This window comes from Salarias fasciatus, chromosome 20, assembly GCF_902148845.1.
Source record: "Salarias fasciatus chromosome 20, fSalaFa1.1, whole genome shotgun sequence".
Lineage (NCBI taxonomy): Eukaryota > Metazoa > Chordata > Actinopteri > Blenniiformes > Blenniidae > Salarias > Salarias fasciatus.
Window position 1 is genome coordinate 16,555,565 of NC_043764.1, and position 19,769 is coordinate 16,575,333.

Sequence of the window (19,769 nt, forward strand, 5' to 3'; positions counted from 1 at the left end):
TGTCACCTTGGCCAACCCGGGCTGTCATCTTTCAGAATGGCCCACGAGAGCTGACAGCTGTGGCGTTCCCAAAACAAATCACTGCTGCGTTTGGTAACACTCTGCGTCCCCGCGATTCAGCCCTCACCGAGACGAGAGCGGGAGCGGCGGCTGCTAATGCTCCGGCTAATGTACTGCCTGAATGCGCGTGTCTCCGTCTTGCTCTTCCCCGGCAGTGAGTGTGCATGTTTGTGTTTGCTCCAGCTTATGTGGCTTCTCTTTGTTTTCTTGCCACTTCTTTGCATGGTTCAACCTTCTGGACTCCTCTTAGTCTTTTGCATCCCTGCACCGTGTGTGTGTGTTTCATCTACACTGCCGCGGAACCCACACTCACCCCAGAAACCAGTATATAGTAACCGAAAAATAGTAAATAAGACAATATTGTAAACATTTGAAAATGAGCGATCCTGTGTTTTGCAGTAATGAAGTGGTGCATTAATCCTATCATGCCATCGTGAATCAATGAAAACTGAGAAGCAGGATTTTCATTCACTGACAGCTGAGCAGCTCCACAAATTGTCATTAAGGGTCCTTTCTCTGTAGTTTTCAGAGGAACTTTGTGTTCATAACCCAGACTGAACCGTGCAAGATCTGAAACGCTGAGGTGAAGGTTCGAGAGTGAGTTTTCGTCTTAACTAGACAGCTGATTGAATATTCACAGTGGAAACCAGATGAAAAAAAAAATAACAAGGAGCTGAGGCAGGGTGTTTATTGATAAATTTAATGGTAAAGTGGTTTGTACTAAATGATGTTTTTCTCCCTCCGAACTGTTTTGTGAAAGTGTTACAGTTTTTAACTGACATTTTTAATAAGCATACACACAAGTTCTGTCTCTCTCTGTCTCTCTCTCTCTCTCTCTCTCTCTCTCTCTCTCTCTCTCTCTCTCTCTCTCACACACACACACACACACACACACACGCACACACACACACACACGCATACGCACATAAATGAACCTGTCAGACACGGTTTAAACACAGATTTTTGACTATTTGTTAGCGGGCTGTTTTTAGACATCAAACTACAGCAGTTGAGATGTGGTTTCCATTGATGTCATTGTTTTCATGTCACAGTCATTACTGACATATCCTTAGCCTGGCTCATCTTTAAAGGAGTGGTTCAGTTAAATTCACTTATTTTTTTTTTTTCTCCCAGCTGCATTAAAATAAACCAAGGGTTTGCGTTGAGCCATCAGCCATAAATATATGAATTTAAAGGAGAAATATCTCAGGTTCCTCTCTCCCTATTTTTCTCAGGAACGTTTTGAAAACCGAAACAACCAAATGTCCCCATTGAAGATTTAATGATCCTCACGATGTGTTGACTTGAAAAAAAAAAATGCCGTTTAAGGTGATTGATTGTGTGTTTTCCTTCACTTTCCGACAGATGTTTGGAGGAGAGGCTTTTGTTCAGCTACACAGATGAACAACAGGAAGGAGGACATGGAGATCTCTTCTCACTACCGTCAGCTCCTCAGAGAGCTCAACGAGCAGAGACAGCATGGCATCCTGTGCGATGCCTGTGTCATTGTGGACGGGAAGATCTTTAAGGCCCACAAGAACGTCCTCCTGGGCTCCTCGCGCTACTTCAAGACTCTTTACTGCCAGGTACTCTCACTGGGAGGCAGGCGGACGTCTGTGCCAGTGTATGATAAATTTAGCGTCAATGCCGTAAACACCCCTGCGTCTTCTGTCCGCAGGTTAAAAAAGGGGCGGAGCCTCACCATCAGACCACTGTCACCCACCTGGACATCGTCACTGCGACGGGCTTCAAAGCCATCCTGGACTTCATGTACTCAGCCCACCTCGCCCTCACCAGTAAGAACGTGATCGAGGTCATGTCGGCCGCCAGCTACCTGCAGATGACCGACATCGTGCAGGCGTGCCACAGCTTCATCAAGGCCGCGCTGGACATCAGCATCCGCTCCGAGATGGCCGACGAGCTGGCCGACTTCGAAATGGGGGCCGTCGCCGCCGCCGGCCTGGGCGGGGGCGCGGGAGTCGGAGGGGGCGGGGGAGCGGTGGGAATGGCAGGAGCAGGGGGGGTCGCCGGAGCGGGCTTGGGAGGCGGGGGAGGGGGGATCGTGGGCATGGCGTCTGAAGCCCTGGCCTCCATCATGTCTGGTCGCAGCACCTCCCCTTGGCTTGCGCGCCGCACCAGCCCGGCCAACTCCTCCGGGGACTCGGCCATCGCCAGCTGCCACGAGGGAGGCAGCACGTACGGGAAGGAGGACCAAGAACCCCCCAAGAGCCACGAGAGCCAGGAGGAAGCCTGTCACGACTCCCAGCCCGCCTGGCCGCACGACTACAGGCCGGTCACCGTCAAAGAGGAACAGGTGTCCCCGGCCTCCTCCTCGCATCCCAGGGACACTCCCAGGGGGGCGGCTCAGAGCCAGGGGGAGCCGGGCTCTGGGGCGGCCGGCGGAGGAGGGGGAGAAGGGCCATGGCAACCCCTGTCCGGGGCCGGGCGGAGGAAGAACAGAAAGAACAAGGACACGGTCAGACACATCACCCAGCAGGCTGAGAGGAACTGGGACCGGGACCGGGACCGGGACAGGGAGCGGGACAGGGACAGTCGGCCCGGCTCGCCTCTGCCGTCCATGCTGGCTGTGGCTGGATGGAACTACAACGGGCAGGAAATCCCAGGTAAGGATGCCAAAGACCGAACTCGCCTTCAAATGTCTGCGGAAGGTCCGACTCCAGGAAGCCCAGTGCTTTCAAAACACCGTTTTAACAGTGAATCGGGTTGTTAGATTATCAGTTTAATGTCACACCAGCAGGTGGAATTAACTTGGACTTGCTTTCCAAATTGCTACGGTGGAGGAGGGCCAAAAGAAAGCCGTTTTATCCTGGAAAGGACTTTGCATGCTGATTTGATATCTTTGAGCTCTTACAGTTTCCTGGACTTGGTACAGTTTCGTAATGCTGGCTCCTGCTTACTTATTTATCCAGTCATGTAATTAGTGAATGACTGGTGAGATAATAAGATTAGTTTGGCTCAGTGGGTGAAAGTGTCATCTCAACACCTAACTGTAATAAAACCTTTTTTTTTTCCCTGTCCTTCAAAATACACCTTCTAACCAACAGGGCCAAAGCTGCACGAGAGCAATCAAGTTGCTCTGTTGACGTTTTACTGAATGCAAAACATTACTTAACAATTTAATACAGTGAAAAAAAATTGCTTTGAGGTGCATATGAATGGCTAATGCATGTTCGTCTTCCACATAGTTTACTAGTCTAAAATGACCTCTTTCCCTCCTCCGGCGCTGAGATTAGCGAGCTTGTACACTAACGTGTTAGGACTAAGATGATTATCTCAGATCTTGGAGGTGTGAGGTGAAGCCTGGATAAATGCAGATGGATAATACAATCCTCTCCGTACTGCAGTTTATGTAAGCCACACTCCCACATAAACAAGCTAACTGGTGAACACGTATTTATTTAGTGAAAGCCTCTCTTGATCCTCAGCCTTGCAGAATTGTTTAGTGAATTCCTTTACACCAGAACTTATGCATGAAAAACTTACCTGTGTGTGTGTGTGTGTGTGTGTGTGTGTTTGTGTGGAGGTGTCTGTAAGTGTGTGTGTGTTGTGGGGCCCAAGGCGTCGATTGGTAGATCATTAAAAGTAAGAGAAGCTAATCCTGGGCGCATTAAGGGAGTTGGCTGTGAAATGGGCACACGCGTCGCACAGCGAAAGAAAACAGGATAATTGAATTGACCTGGGTCACTGCACGGATTACCAGCGCGTCCTCGCCATCCCAGGCTCCTCCCCCTCTCTCTGGGGTTTAGGGAAGGACCTTCTGCAAAGGGCGAGGGGAGGGAAGAGGAAGAGAGAGCGGCAGATGAGAGGGGTAATGAGAAGGAAGGGGAAACAGGGAGACGGTAAATAAATCCGGATTGGACAGAGCATCCGTTTGGACTTATGAAGGCTTGTCTGCTTAACCACAAGAGTCCCACGTAGCACATATAGCGACCTGCGGTCAGATCTTATTACATCGCATGAGTCCATCTTGTCTGGAGCTTCGGAATCACACACATACATGCAAACGTACGCCTACACTCAATAAATGGCACCATTAAACACACTGGCCAGGCTGACGGATCCAGACTGTGGCAGGAGGGACAGTTTAAGTCCGACCCCCTCGAAGAGAGAGACGTTTTCTCCCCGACAGGTTAGAGGAGGTTTAGTGTTGCTGGTGTAGACTCACCTGGTGAGGCTCAGAGAGACCAGCTCTATCAGACCCGTATGGTATTCAGTCAGGACGGGGCTCAAACTCAGCGCTGTGTGTTTAGCCAGTTTGCAGGGGGTGGGATGGGTGTGTGTGTGTGCGTGTGTGTGTGTGCTCAGTAAAGGTTTTGGGGGGGGATTGTGAAACAGCTTTAGTCAGGTCATTATTGGTGCGAGAGCCAGAGTGCTGTTTTCTTTGTGGGAGTGCTCTTCTGCATCTGCCATGCGGTGTCCGTAAAACCTTTTATGGGGGCAGGTCAGAAATACACAAGATGATTATGGACTCGTGAGAGTTCTTGTACTTAAGTCTTAATCCTTTTTAAATCTAGGATTTTGTCACCTGTAGTCAAAGATCTAAATTAGATGTACAAGCATATTGGAGGCCAAAAAGCTCAGAGCGATTCTACATATATAGTGCCTTTGTGAGCATGTCAACGTGCATTATTAACTTTATCTCTGCCTGATATAAAAAAGAGCACATAAAACAACATGGATTTCAGCAAAATAATTACCGTATTTAAACAAGTGCTGTCAGATATATTACTGTTATTGTTAAATTAGAAAAGCCATGCTGCATTGTTTCATCCTCATTAATGAGGGTGGCAGGTGGACTGGAAGGAGCCTAATGAGATCATGTGTGTCCCGCACAGTGTGTACCCATCATGTGATCTGCATCTTTGATTTGACCCGGGGTTTAACCCCAGTGTCCTTCCCTAAACCAGCCTGAGCGGTTAGGGCTGAGAGACCCGCGATGATTCGAACCAAATGTCCGGTTCCATCTTCACTTCCCTAAAACTCACCAGCGTTGCCAATAAAATCTGTGGTTCTAAAATCAGACGTTCCTTATTTTTGAAATAATTACTGATGTGCGCCATCAGCTAATCCAACAATCCTCTATGCCACTTTGACAACTGATGGTTACAATGAGCTGGAGCTGATCCTGGCTTAGAGTGGCGCAAAAGGCCGGGACCTGTGGACCGGTCACCAGAATATAACGGGACAAATTCCCTCACACCTTCAGCTGATTCAGAGACACACTCTGATTGGATACATTATACATAGAGGCGGTGGCCAGAAAACGGAAGCACCCATAAGACAAACATGCAATCTAAATCTCAAGCCAGGAATCGAACCGCTAAAACCCTTTTCTGTGAGACGAGTGTCCTAATCGCTCTACCATCAGCAGCTCAGTTACATCCCAGAAAATAAAATCTAATGTGGAAAAAAAACAACACATCTCCACGCTTTCCAGCAGGACTCTGTGATGTTTGCTTTACAAATGATTGAGATGATCAAAATAGGTGTGTTATGTTTTCGTTGACAAACTAGGACAGCGTTTTCACAGCAAACACTGCGAGTTGTCCCAGCAGCAAAAAGCTAAGGTGTAAATAATAACAATAATGTTGGCCCCGTCCATCCAGTGCCCCAGTAATCCAGGCCAGTCGCTAAAGATTACCGCACTCGTCTGAATCAAACTCAGCCTTCGTGAAGTTCATGATGACACCTTTGCGTTCCTGCTCGTCACACATGAAGACGAGGTGCGTAAATGAGTAATCGGCTGTTTGTTTTCAGGGTGCACTTCGGCGGCGTTAGGTTTAGGGGACTGTGAGCTTGTCGCGGGGCTGATGAGGTCCAGTTACTGGTTTCCATGAAGGGATATGGTAGGTATTAAGGAGAAAGGGCACCTTCAGTCTGAGATTAGCTTAATTGCTTCATTCTTTATTGATGAGAAGTGCCGAGACTCTCCCTCGCTCGCTCTCTCCCTCTCTCTCATTCATCTGTAATCAGTGGCCGTGGTTTGCTATTAGAAACGCTTATATGACATACAACGCAGGAGCCGGCTGACCAAGGATTTTGCTGGATTACTCTGTAATGTAAGGATAATATATGGCTGTGTAAAGGCTCAGTGTATTAGTCCACACGCTCATTCCAAAGCATCTGTATAAAATTGCCAAGCGCCCATGTTGACATTAACAGCTGCAGGAATTAGGATTTGTTTTCTTCAGATCCCTCTCCCTTGCAAACATCTGCTACGTTCACTTGATGTCATTATTGAGGCCACTAACCGCTCAACATCCCATTCTCTCTCTCTCTCTCTCTCTCTCTCTCTCTCTCTCTCTCTCTCTCTCTCTCTCTCTCTCTCTCTCTCTCTCTCTCTCTCTCTCTCTCTCGCTGGTGCTTGATCTCCCGGTTCCTGAGACTCACCTCGCATGCCGACGCGAATGTTTGAAATCCTGCACGTGAAGCGGTGACAAGGAATCAGCCCGGCCTGCTTTTCAGGGAACAGATCATGTGTATATCCTCCCCGCACAATACTATATTAAAGGTGACATTTTTGTGAGTGAGAGAGAGAGAGAGAGAGGGAGAGAGAGTTTTAAATAGTCTGTACTTCGCCTGCCTGCTTATGTCCTGAACCTTTAATTAATTATCTGAAATTATTTTAGTTTGGCCCCCGCTGCTTCTTCCAGACCTGGATTAAAACACTCTCCCAAATCAAAGACGCTGTATTTTGAATATGAGACGTCCATTTTTTTTTTTTTTTTAACAATGCATTATATTTTCTGTTTGATACCTCCTAACAGCCTCTCTGCGTGTGAATTAGCTCGTGCTGACACGATGACTCAATTAGTCAGTTGGTTGATTAACATAAAATCAATTGGCAACAATTTATAAAGCACAGTTTTTCCAGTGGATGCTGGTTCCAGCGCCTCAAATGATAATATATTCAGGATTTTTTGGTGCGTTTTTTTGTTCCGGCTTCTTTAATCATTTAAAACGTGGGTGCATCTCAAAATATTAAAATACAAAAGTACATTTTTTTCAAATAATTTCATGCAAACATAGACACCTCCATATGCTTAAAGTTTATTGCACAACAAATTAAATATTAAAGAAAAAATATTCATTGTCTTAACTGATCTAGTCTTTATGTCACAAAGTAAGAGCGAATGTTTTTCCTATTATGTATGAAAAGTGCTTAATAAATAAAATAAAATTTAATTTCATTTGATTTGATATTCTGTTTCCAGAAATACATTTAAAATAATAAAAAAACGAAGGTTGGAACATTGTAGTTTATTTGTTGTAAATGTAGAAAGAACTCATAAAACAATTAGCCTTTCATATTATTTCAACCTCCAAACAGATTTATAAATTCTTTCATTTTACAGTTTTAAAAACAACAAGCTAAGAGAATTCAGTATAACAAAGACTGCACAGTGTACCAAAAAAGTAAAATATGTTGACTCGTTTCTATTCTGTTAAGAACTTTTCCAGATGAATTCTTCCTCATATACTGCTTGTTGTGACACAGTTCTGACTGAGCGGTAGTGAATGTACAGTAATCCAGTCTTAGTTATAAACAGCATCCTGCAGGTTTTTCAGGACTGACGCCGGCCACATTAATTAAAAAAAAAAAAAAAAAAAAACACCATCTGGGCACCTAGCAGTATTTTTACGTTGAAATAGACTCTTTGTGTTTGGTGACGTGTGGACAAACTGAGCACGGATTCAGGATGCAGGTGGAACGACGCCGTGTCCTCCTCTCTCCGCTCACGTGAGAGAAAATACTCTGACTTCTTTAAATATTATAAAGTCAGTGCCTTTTAGTCATGTTTTTGGTTTGGTTTCACAAACCACCATCACAATCTGAAAAAAAAAATCCTCTGTGAACAATCTGAACAGCGTTTTATTTCTGAAGGCAGATCTACTGATGTGTTTAATCCTAAAGAGGAGCGAAATGCAAGTTTAGCGGCACCAAATGCATGCACATGCACAGGGAGAACATGCAAACTCCAGTTAGAAAGGCCCCCAAGCTGAGCTTTGCGTCAGACCCAGCATAATCTCCCACTAAACACTGCAGCAGTGTGAAGAAGTTCCCAGTGAATTTAGGCTTCAGTCCATAGATCAGAGGAAACAACTGCATGGGAGTATTTAGGAAAACTTTTTTTTTCTATCTGAACATATTCGAACGTCTTAATTTGAGCATGTTTCATACATTCTTATTATTTAGTTTCTATCTCATAACTCTCATTATGCATGAGGATTACTGAGTCTGTCGTATCGCAGCTGAGACGAAAGCAGAGCTGCTGAAAACTTGAGTTAGCGATTGATTTCTTTCCCTCTGCCTTTATACTTGGGGCAACCCAACTTGATCTTTATCCCACATAATAACAGCACTGGAAATACTTTCTGTTTGTTTTGTTTTTTTGTTTTTTTTGTTTTTTTTTGTCCTGGTGTGCACGCTTGCTTACACACACGCGCGCACACACAGACACGCATACACACACACATACACACGGTGACCTTTAGTGGCAGCTTGGGGGATTTTGGCTATCTGGAACATGGCCGGTGTGATGCACACACACACACACGCACACACACTCACACACTCACATGCACACAGCTCAGAGCATCTGATTATGTAGACGTGAACAGTTCAATCACACGTGGGCTGTTCTTTCCATTTCCCTCTAGCTGTTGCACATTGATTACATCGAGAATCTTTTTTGAAATCCAACATCTTTATCTGACTTTTCCTATCTGCTCTGTGGCCTCCTCAACCACTGATACACACACACAACACACACACACACACACACACACACACACACACACACACACACACACACACACACACACACACACTGAGCCCACAGAGAGAGAGAGACTAAAAAAATGAAATCATTTTCCGTAGTACTGTTTATTCCTGCTCGGCAGTGTTGCGCTGAGCATGTTTTCTTCGTGCTGGAGAACAGATCTTCCTCCTCTCCGGCTCTGGGGCCTCCCGGACTCACCTGGGGCCCCCGCAGACAGGTGCTTCTCCAAGCTGCCCTCTAGTTTGCACTCCTGCATAAACTTTCTCAGCTTTTTTTCTCCCTCCTCTTTCTCTCCCTGCGCTCCTCTCCCCAAGTCTCAGCAGTCTAAAGGTGAACACTTGAAATAATGAATCGGATCCCCCTTTCGCCCCCTTCCTCTCTGTATTCCAGTTAAGACTCTCCCCATAGTATTTGCACTTCATTAAACTTGAAATAGGTTTAATATTTAAAACACCGCGAACAGATTTCAACCCCCTCACCCATCGCACACCTCACCACTTTTTCCTCTCCCTTCTCCTCGCTCGTGGTTTAATAATCTACTCTCATATTTCCTCCCTAATTCACTCCTCCTTCATTAAAAACCAAAATAGATTTAATATTTCAGACTGTGGACTTAATTTTTAACCCCTTTCTTGGCGGCTCAGTGTTTGACACATGATGGGTTAGATTACTGCATCGTGCTGAGGGCTGTGCTCTCCATCCACGGCGATCTCTAGATTTCTTCATTTCTTTTTTTTTTTTTTCATTTCTTCGTGGTTCATCCTCCTCACTTTTTCCACAGTCTCTCTATTATCAGCTCTGTGTCTCACCGTCTTTGTGCTCCGCGCTGCTCTCTGAGCCTGGTTCTGTTTCCCCCACCCCCTGTTTGCTCCGCTTCTTTGTCCTCTGACTGCATAGATGATTTCAGCCTTTTTCCTCCCACCCTATTGACTTTTGTGGCCTCACCCCACCTCTCTCAGTTTCCCCTGCGCCCTCCATCCTCTCCTTCCACCCCAGAAACTCATTTACCCCCCCTCTTCTCTCGCTTATGCACACTTTCTTCCCTTCTGGGAGTTGCAAAGTTAGACTTTTAATACTTTTACTCCCCCCCCCCCCCCCCCCTTTTTGTTCTCCTCTTCCTGTCACTTTTCTAACCTCCTGTTTCGTCCCCACTAAATTAACAACCAAAAAAAAAAAACCCAAAAAAAACCCCCCCCAAAAGTTTCAGAATCACTTTGGGAACCGGTCGTATCCCACCGCCCACCAGCCATCTTTGTCTTATGACCTCACATCCTGCTGGACGCTATGGGCAATCCACCAGCTAAAAGCCCCTTCGAACACACACACACGCACACACACACACACACACGCACAGAATTTTTCACACTCTTGCTGTCTGTCTTTTTCTCTTGCAGCTCTCTCTCTCTCTCTCTCTCTCTCTCTCTCTCTCTCTCTCTCTCTCTCTTCTTTCTCAATACTGACACCTGCTCTATTTATAATTCTCTGGCTTTAAAAGAACGGTTTTGGACAGGAAGCTGCCCCCTCCTCACTTATGACCATGGCTTTATTCCAAACCGTCAGCACCCCCCACCTCTCTGCCTCCTGCCCTTGGAACAGGCCAGAGCCACAGAAGTAATGCTGGGTGGGGAGGAGGAGTGGAAGGAGGAGGAGGACTGTGTGTGTATGTGTGTGTGTGTGTGTGTGTGTGTGTGTGTGTGTGTGTGTGTGTGTGTGTGTGTGTGTGTGTGTGTGTGTGTGTGTGTGTGTTGGGGGGGTGGCAGGGGGGTGTTAAAGATTAGCCATCCCACCCTGCGTGCACCTGGGTTGGGCCCATGTGTGTGTTTCACTGTGCCACAGCCCGCACACATACTGTACACTCTCACCCACTCACACACACACTCATATAAACATGTGCGTGCACGGCACCTGCACGTGTACAATATGGATACGGTGCAGTCCCTGCATTACACTTTACACACGCACACACACACAACACACACACATTTTTTTTGGCATTGATCGTGCAGGTCTAAGAATTAAACTACCCAGAATGCATCCTGGCAGGATGTCCTGTTGGCACGACGCATGGGCGGGTGGGTCAGGAGGCTTTTGTGGTGGAACATTTGCTGTAGTTACCCCCACAGCTCAAACCTGGCCCCAACACATCAGCTCAGGCTGCACAACCCCAGATATCTGCGCACGGAGGTATTAATGGTTGTGGTCAGGTTTGCAGATCGCACACACACACACACACACACACGCTCGCCACACACACACACACACACACACACACTGAAATCACTCTCCACATCCTCCTTTTACTCATCTTTGAAAGAAGGGCATACCAGAGAGGTTTTGGATCACTTTCTTGCTTATTTTCAAAAACACACTTTTTCTTCTCACATCAAGGACAAAAGCATTGAATAATTTCAGCTTATTTTCATTGGTTTTTCATGCTTACAAAATCAATAAAACCAAAATTTGTTCAAACTGTAATTTTCTAAATACCGTTTCCAAAGACTCTGTAATTGAATCATTATTATGATGTTTTGTGATGTTTCATTTTAAACTACTGAGACTGAGTGGAAAAAATCAACAGGATGATTCACTTTTTTTTTTGCTCATATTTCCTACTTTTTTAGCGTAGTCAATATTAGCTTTTCTCACATTGTTAATAATATTAGCACGGCTGAGCCCCAAAACTGCTTTGCATCGACATCAAGACACATAACGCCTCAACTCCAAAGTCTGTATTTTGCATTCATGATGTTGTAGAAAGATTATTTGGAAGTAGGACGAACAGTGTAAGCTCCTAAAGTTCAAGTGTGTTTATTTTAACCAAAACTTCTCTGTCTTTCCTCTAAATAAGTTTTATTTTATTTATGACTCACTTTACTTTTTGAAGCAAATTGTACAATTAATATTCATGAACAGACCTGCAGGATTTCTTTTTTAGAGAACACTTGTTCTGTGTCATGTGAGGTGAAAATCATTGGCAACAACCAGTTTTTCCCTCCTTTTTTTTTTTTTTATTTTTTTTTCATTATCGCGAGGTGCTCGTCTCCTGCAACATGGCGATCGGTGAGTGTGAAAAGTGTCTCCAGTGTGTCACGCTCAACTTTCTGACCGCGGCGGCGAGCGCTCCATCTGGATAGTACCGGTGCAGTGCGCGCGCTGGCTCCGCTGACAGTGCGAACGCACCCGTGCACTCAAAATAGCAAGTGTAAGCGCGCACGTCTTCAAGTACGTGGTTTGAGCCACACATGGTCCAGATTTTGGAACATTATGGTTCCCTTTGCGCTTTCCGAGCTGTAAACAGGCCACAGGCTGATAGTTAAATATATGACTTAAACTTCGGCTGTGCTGAATCGCCTGCGTTTGTTTGCGTTTTTGAATATTGGTTCTGATGAAAATGTAATGCACTCAGAGTAATCAATGCATTCGCATAGTTTAATTGCACTATTTGCAGCTGACGGTCGTATGTCTGTTGGACACCATTTTGACGCAGATTGCAGTGTTCGTGTTTCCACAGAATTTAAAGATGTTGAGGGAATCAGATCGTAAAGGCTTTTATTTATTATAACATTGACCTCGTTCAGTATTTAGCCTGCTGTATCGCCACCTCCTCCTCTGGACTGACACAAGTATGATGGACAGATCTAAGACAGAACTTATGTTTAGACAAGTTGGAACTTCTGGTTTTAGGTTTTTCAGAAGAGGAACTTATTTACTGTAAAATATGTTGAATTTAATTCACATTCAAGTTGTTGTAATAATAGCTCAGATTACAGCCCAGTCATCTCATGACAAAATTCAAATTACCTTCAGAGAAGTAGAAGAAGTGTATACATAGAGCTTCATGTGAACTTTTTGTTCATATTTTTAATTGAAAATCGGTGAAATTCTTGGCGTTGTGCGTCCGGCCCTCTCGTTTCTGGAGGAGCTCCATGGCGAGGGTCCTCCTTCTCCGGATTGGAGATGTGATGTGATGCGAGCTGGGATGCCTCCCTCTCCCTCCTGCACTGATCTGATAGCTAGTAATGGGCCCTGTAGCCGTGCTCACTGTGGCTTATGTGTCACAGTGTACTCAGCATTCACCAAGAGTTAGTCCAGCGCAAGCAGCCGGGGTAAGTGTGTGTGTGTGTGTGTGTGTGTGTGTGTGTGTGTGTGTGTGTGTGTGTGTAGAATGAGAGGCAGACATACACACTAGCAGACTGACTGACAGGGAGAAGCTGAAACAGTGGCTTCAGTGAGGAGTTTAAGCTTAAAATAAAGCACTTTATAGGAAGCTTGTCGTCGTGTTTCTCTCTCATTTTCAGTCAACCTGAAGTTCCTCTTCCCCGCTCTGTTTATTTTAGAAAGGTGGCTTTGTTCTGTTTACTGTACCCACTCCCTCGGCGGCCTCTGCCCCCGTCCGACCGGCGAGAAAGGGGGAGCGATGGGGAGGAGGGGAGGGGGGAGAGAGCGGGGGGGGGGCATGATGTTTGGACAAACGGACAACCCGAACAGGATATAGAGGTCTACAGCCTGTGGGTGTGTCGGTTTGGCCGTGACACAGCGCGCGCGCGCACGCACACACACACACACACACACACACACACACACACACACACACAATCGTGGGAGTGTTCCTGCTGGAGGGCAAAGTCTCCCTTCCTCTTACACATTCTCTCCTCCATTCCCCCTCTCCACGGTCACTCCCCTTCACACCTCCTTCCGTTAGACCTTTCTCTCTCCTTGGTCCCTCATTCTTTCTCTTGTGACAAGCTCCCCTTCCTCCTCCTCCTCCTCCTCCTCCTCCTCCTCCTCTCACAGAAGAGGAAAAAAGAAAGTGTTAAAGATACAGAAGAGTTGGCCAACAGCAACGAGAAACTAGCAGGGAGAGGCCAAAATCACCACGGGGGACAATTATGGTTTGGGCTGCGTACTTGTGTTTGTTTGTGAGTGGTCCTTTTTGGGTTTGATAGTTATGGAGACGTTGAAGTCTGGACTGGAAGCCACTTTCTGTCCTTCAGAGCTATCGCCCTCCTCCTCCCTCTCTCCTCTGTCCCTCCTTCCCTCTGTCTGTTTGGACCGTCTTCACCATCCTGTCAATTCACTGTCACTTCTGCTTCCACTCATCTCCAACGCTGGAGCTACAGCCACTTCTCCTGTGGACTGTGTGTGTGTGTGTGTGTGTGTGTGTGTGTGTGTGTGTGTGTGTGTGTGTTTTCCTGGCTCTCTTTAAGTGGTTTCACACTGAGCACGGGGCTTTAAATAAATGTAGAGCTTTGAGTTGAGCTTCTTTTTCATCACAATAATCTGTGTTTGTTTGCTTGTTTAAATAAAAAAATAAAATAAAAGCAAACTGAATAAATGAAAAACGCTAATGCACAATTTTGAATATTTGTTTAAACTGCGATGATTGATTACATCATTAAAGTGGAACAAGATGTTTAATGTAATTTTTCAGTCATTTTTGACAGTGACTCCGCTAAATAAAAGAAAATGTTTTATTATTCAATTCCAGGAAAGAAGAAACTCAAAAGTACATTGAAACAGTTTATGCATCAAATCCACACAAGAACAAATGGTTTGTTTCTTCTTAAAAAGGCACATTAATTTCTTTTTTCTTTTCTTTGCTGATAAATGATAAATGTGTGTTCTTTGAGCAGCTAGTGTACTTTTTCATTCAGCCTCATGTGTTATGTACCCACAATGCCCTCGATTGTAATAAATCGAGAAATGAGGGCAGATGATGCGGTTATTAATTACAAATGAAAAGCAGCACACAAACTTCTGACTTCCCGTATTTAAAGCTCACTCCTGATTTTACTGCCAGTTGATTTCTAGTGATAAGTGTAAACACCCACCCGAGGATGACGGTGATCCTGGTGAAACATGTATCCAGTTGAATAACTCACCTTGAAACGCAGACGTTTTGAATTAAATGACATAGAAATAAGAACAATCAATACAGTCGATTATCTGTGCCATGTTTTGGGTCAAATATCACCAAGAGAAGCTCAGTTAAGTACCATTTGTACCACTGATATTCAGTGTAACAGAAACATGTAAAAGTGGAAGACCACACACACTCACATAGAAATACCTCTTTTATTAGATGAACAGCTCACTCGGAATTAACGTCAGGACTCCAGCTCACTTTATCTTCCACCCCTTGTCACAAAAGTGTTTTTTTTCTTCTTTTTTTTACAAAAGGAGGCCAAACTCTCCTTTGTTTCCACCTTCTTCTCCCTCTCTTCCCCAAACCCTTTGCCCCAGATCACCTGCCGGCCCACAGTCCTCATTGTTTCCACCTTCCTGCAGTCGCTCTTCCCTCCTCTCGGCCCTCATCCTCCGGCAGCAGCAGCAGCAGCATGTCAAAGAATAACTTCATCTGATCCATTTAATCTCCTCTCCACTCCTCTCTTTATCTTTCTCTCGGCCCCCGCCCGTCTTCCACGCGCACCAGTATCTCTCAATCTGAAATGGGTCATGGGCTTGTTTCAGGTGGGCCCCCCCCCCCGAAGCCAGGGGACCCGCATTCGTTTTCATTAACACCGATTCCCCGGTGGAGGCTGCACCTGACCTGAGAGGAAAACAAAGTTTAATGAATCCTCGTGAATTTCAGAGGGGTGAAAAATGACGGCGTGGGGGACAAAAAGCAGCGGCTCAGAATGCTGGTGGGTCCTGTGGCGCACATGTGTGTGTGTGGAGAAGAGTTAAAAGTGGGGCTTATAGATAAAAAGAACTGTGTGTTTGTATTTAAATGTTGTAATTGTAACTGCGACCCTGGCAACTTTTTTTTTTTTTTTTTTTTTTTAATGTTTTGTTTTGTGGCGAGACTGTTTGGCCTTCCCACAGTTCTTCATCTGGCCTCCGAGAACATCAAGGTTTTGTGTATGCGTGTGTGTTTGTGTGTACGTGTGTGTGTACAGAAGAGAGAGGCGGGGCGATGGGGGTTAGAGGTAGGTTTGATGACCCGCCCTCCACCCTCCGCCCTGCCCCTCCATGCCCCTCTGTTTGGGCCTTGATAAGTGGAGCCGGAGTCTGGGGGGGTTAGGGATTCCTGTCTGGCACAAATGCACGAGAAACACACTCACGCACACACAAACACACACACACACACACTGGGATCCGCCCGCTCTACATTCCTGTGTCCGACTAAGGAAGCAGCCTAGCCGTCTTCCCCTCCACTCCCAAATTATCCCCTTCTCCTGAAGTCGCTGCATACTTATCACACGCCTCTCTACCTCTCTCTCCTCCACTCTGACTCACGCAGACCTCTTCCAGCCGCCGTGTTTTCATCCTCTGTCTCCGAACACCCGGCGCACTGCAAACAGCATCTAGCAGCGAGTCGTAAAATGTTTTATTAGAGTCAGTGAAAACGATCTGCCGGTGCTGTGACATAATGTCACCTTTCTGCAGCGCAAATACAAGTTCAGAGCACGACTTGTGTCGTTTTCTTAAAGGCGGCTCTGATGTGTCTGTCACTTGATGGAAATATACCCAAAGCTGTGTTAGAGGGATCAAATTTATCTGGTTTTAAAGCCAGATATTTAATGTTGATGTATGAAATTTACAGTCTTAATTCTTTTACATTTTTTGCTCACTATTTGTTCACTTTTTTCAGTTTTTCTTCACTGTTTTGCTCAAGCACTGTCTATTCTCTTCCCTTTACTCATCCTCTCATCACCCCCCCCCCCTTTTTTTTTCTGTCTATTTCTAATATTTCCCCCTTTCCTGCTTCCCTCTGTTCCCCCCTCCCTTTACGGGGTGTGTTACGGGGTCAGGGAGGGGTCATGTGTTCTCACACTGCCCTTTTCTCTAATGGCTCCTTAATGAGGGACTCAGAAAGCAGAGAGAGGAGCAGTTTTGAGAAGCGGGGTGAGATATCAGCAGTTCTGCTCAGGGCGCCGAGTCCGTGTATGTGTATGTGTGTGTGTGTGTGCCTGTGTGTTACGTGTGTGTATTCACATGCTCGCCCCTGCACCATTTGACCGACCCCTGGCTCCGTTTCGGCCCTTTCCGCGCTCAGTGTTCCTCTCTGGGGAAAGAGGAAATGACACGTTTGTAGCCTTGAATAAGCGCCGCGGCTCGTCACACGCTCCGTCCACTCGGCCGGGCTCGGGAGTGGGTGGGAGATGTTGTGGAGGTGAGGGAGGAGGAGAGGCTGGGGAGGGGATGGAGGGGGTGGCCCACTCTTTAATTTGCACAGCTTCTGCTGATTTGATCATAAGCAATTAATCTCAATGGCTCAGCTCAGCTCGGCTGCGGTGGGGGAAGAGAGGAGGAACGCCGTCCTCTCTGGCTGGAGCTTTTCCCTCATGTCCTCGCCGTGCAGTTTTCACTGTTCTTAAACTTAATGCTTGTATCATAGAGGGAATATGCTTGGCAAAACTCCACCGCTGCTGTTGTTTCCTGTTTCTCCCTCCTGACCCCCCCGCAGAAGAGTTATAGCACTGCGGGTAAATCTATCTGTCTTCGTTTTGTGCTCCATCATAATTCAGGGTCCCAGGGTCGACCTCAGGCCAGACAGGTCACTAGTCCAACAGAGGACAAACACACAGACTCAAACTCTCCAATTGAGAGTTACCACTCATCACATCAGGAGATCGAGTCAGAAGGAAACACAGGCAGAACATGCAAATCCCACACAGAAAGGTCCCTGAATATTACATCACTGTGCAGACAATTATCTCGCGTTAATGGAATGCTACTACAGCAGTAATCCCAGCGAAAGGGGATATATGCAGAGAAAGTGGGAACAATGGCTACTTCGAAACCCAACATCTCAGCTGACTAAGAAACAGCTACTAAGTCAGTGCTCGAATATCCGCAAGAGGAACTTACTGTCACAGTTGGAGATTGATGAGGTGCAACAACAATGGGTACCAAGCCCCAGCACCTCACCCACGGTACAAGATGCTACATCAAGGGGGAGCCAGGACGACAGGTCATATGAGATTGGGTACCAAGCCCCAATAACAGAGCTGAACACGAGAGCAGCTGACCTGAGAGAGAAGATCATGACGTCCTGGGGGAACTCAACACCCTCCTGGCTGCCAAGGCTAAGTAATGATGAGTGAACACAGCACTGCCAACTATCCCTACCAGCACCATCACTGAGACCAGTCAGCTGATATATGCAACAGCGACAGTGATCCTAGAGATGCTTGGCTACAAGATGAACAGCATGAGTAGCCGGAGTGACCAAGAAACTTCTTTTAAAAGAAGGCTACATCATGGCAACACGGAGAGAATTCAGCTTCCTCACAGAACTAAGCAGAAGGGTGAATCTCAGGAAAGAACGGCCCAAGAAATACAGAAAGCTGACAATAACTGAGGCACTGGAGACTGCTAAGCAAAGACTCACAGCCCTAGCTGCCCGCCTAAAGAGATACACGAGAGAAGTGGAGACCAGGAGAATAAACAACAATCCAGCAACAATCCAACAATCCAGCTATGGTCTACTCTCAGTGGCAGGGTAGTAAGACCACAGCAGACCCACCAGTGCACGGTGCATCAGTGCACGGTGGTGCAGTGGTTGAGTTCTCGCCTCAGAGAAAGAATGCTGTGGGGTCAAATCCAGGCCTGCATCTCCCTCTGTGAAGATGGGTTTCCTCCAGTTTCCTCCCACAGTCCACACATATTCATGGGAGGTTAATTATGGGCCTTAAATGGCCTCTAGGTGTGTGTGTGTGTGTGTGTGTGTGTGTGTGTGTGTGTGTGTGTGTGTGTGTGTGTGTGTGTGTGTCCTGAGTAGGACTGGACAGGACAGTTAGTTGGAATCAGCACCCTGTTATGGTAAAGAAAAAAAAAAATGTTCGGACGTTGTTCTGATGGAAGGCGGAGTTTACCTGAGATAATCCATGCAGTAAAAACTGAAAGGCCTCAAACCTCTCCTGGATATTCTTGCTTTGAATCAAGAGTTCAAACCACTCTGACAGCTGTGTGACAAATAAAGGAATAATATCCTTAAATTAGTTTGTAAAGTTTTAGATTCATCATTGCATTATCTGTAGCTTCTTGCTTCCACACAAGGTTGCAGGAGGACATGTTTTCGAGCACCCTGCCACCTCTGAGTGATAAATCCAAGGTATTGGTCCTTTGCAGAACAGCCGCAGAGAGTCAACTTTGAATCAAGCTTGATTCAAAACTCGTCTGTTTCATTAGATTTTGATCACAGAGTGCTGGCAGCAGCAGATGTTTGTATGATGATTGTAGAGTTAGAGATGCGTCAAACAATTCCGTCTTCTACTTTTGGTGGCGTCCTTGCAGACGCGAGGCGGCTGAGAAGCTGGTGGAGCGGCGTGAGGTTGAGGGTCCAGATCTGTCCATCTTGATCTTGAAACCCATCCAACTGATATGAGCTCAGGAGGCACTGAGATCCTCCCTGATCCATTAACGTTCGGCTCGCGGCCGGCGCAGGGTCTGGCGTCTCCATCCACGTCGTCTGTCGTCCTGTTTAACCCCTCGCTCGGTCCTCCGTGGTTTGACCCGCACGTCTGCGCGCGGCGAACGCGGCGACTCCTTCCTCCGCTCTCCCTTTTCCATGCCAGTTTTCCAACTCCCTCCATCTCCCTCGCCCTCGCCTCGCCTCTCCTCTCCGTGGCACCACACTCCTCCCATGCTGAGGCCAGAGCGCTCTCCATTGTTGGAGGCAGGTTGCCAAGGATACAAGCGCAGAGAGGCAGAGTCTTAATGTTATGAGATGGGAGAGATGAGCACAGAGGGAAGAGGGGCAATAGCCTCTCTGGTCACTGGGCAGCCCGGCAGCACGCTAATGCTCTCCAGAGGACACATAACACCCCCCCCGCTCCCCACTTAGCGGAGAGTCCCTGTGTGGACGGAGCAAAGTGACACGGACTGTTTGCGGAGGAACCTTTTGTGCTTGTCGCCTGCTCCCTGCTCGCCCGTTGTGCCTGTGGTGTATGATTGCTC

General features: G+C 46.5%; 1 protein-coding gene and 1 long non-coding RNA gene across 4 annotated transcripts in view; both read left to right on the plus strand.

Annotated features, from left to right (window-relative positions):
• zbtb46 (zinc finger and BTB domain containing 46) overlaps positions 1 to 19,769 on the plus strand; it is a 61,206-nt gene that overhangs the window by 19,133 nt on the left and 22,304 nt on the right. For all 3 annotated transcript variants that reach the window (XM_030117839.1, XM_030117841.1, XM_030117840.1), the window contains exons 2-3: positions 1,426 to 1,646; positions 1,739 to 2,684. In XM_030117839.1, coding sequence (XP_029973699.1) covers positions 1,461 to 1,646; positions 1,739 to 2,684 — 1,132 coding nt within the window. In that variant the 5' untranslated portion in view covers positions 1,426 to 1,460. The remainder of the gene's footprint in view (positions 1 to 1,425; positions 1,647 to 1,738; positions 2,685 to 19,769) is intronic.
• Positions 3,612 to 13,269, plus strand: LOC115407502 (uncharacterized). The gene is made up of 4 exons (XR_003933634.1): positions 3,612 to 3,627; positions 6,621 to 6,637; positions 12,680 to 12,684; positions 13,035 to 13,269. It is a non-coding gene; the product is annotated as an uncharacterized LOC115407502 (long non-coding RNA).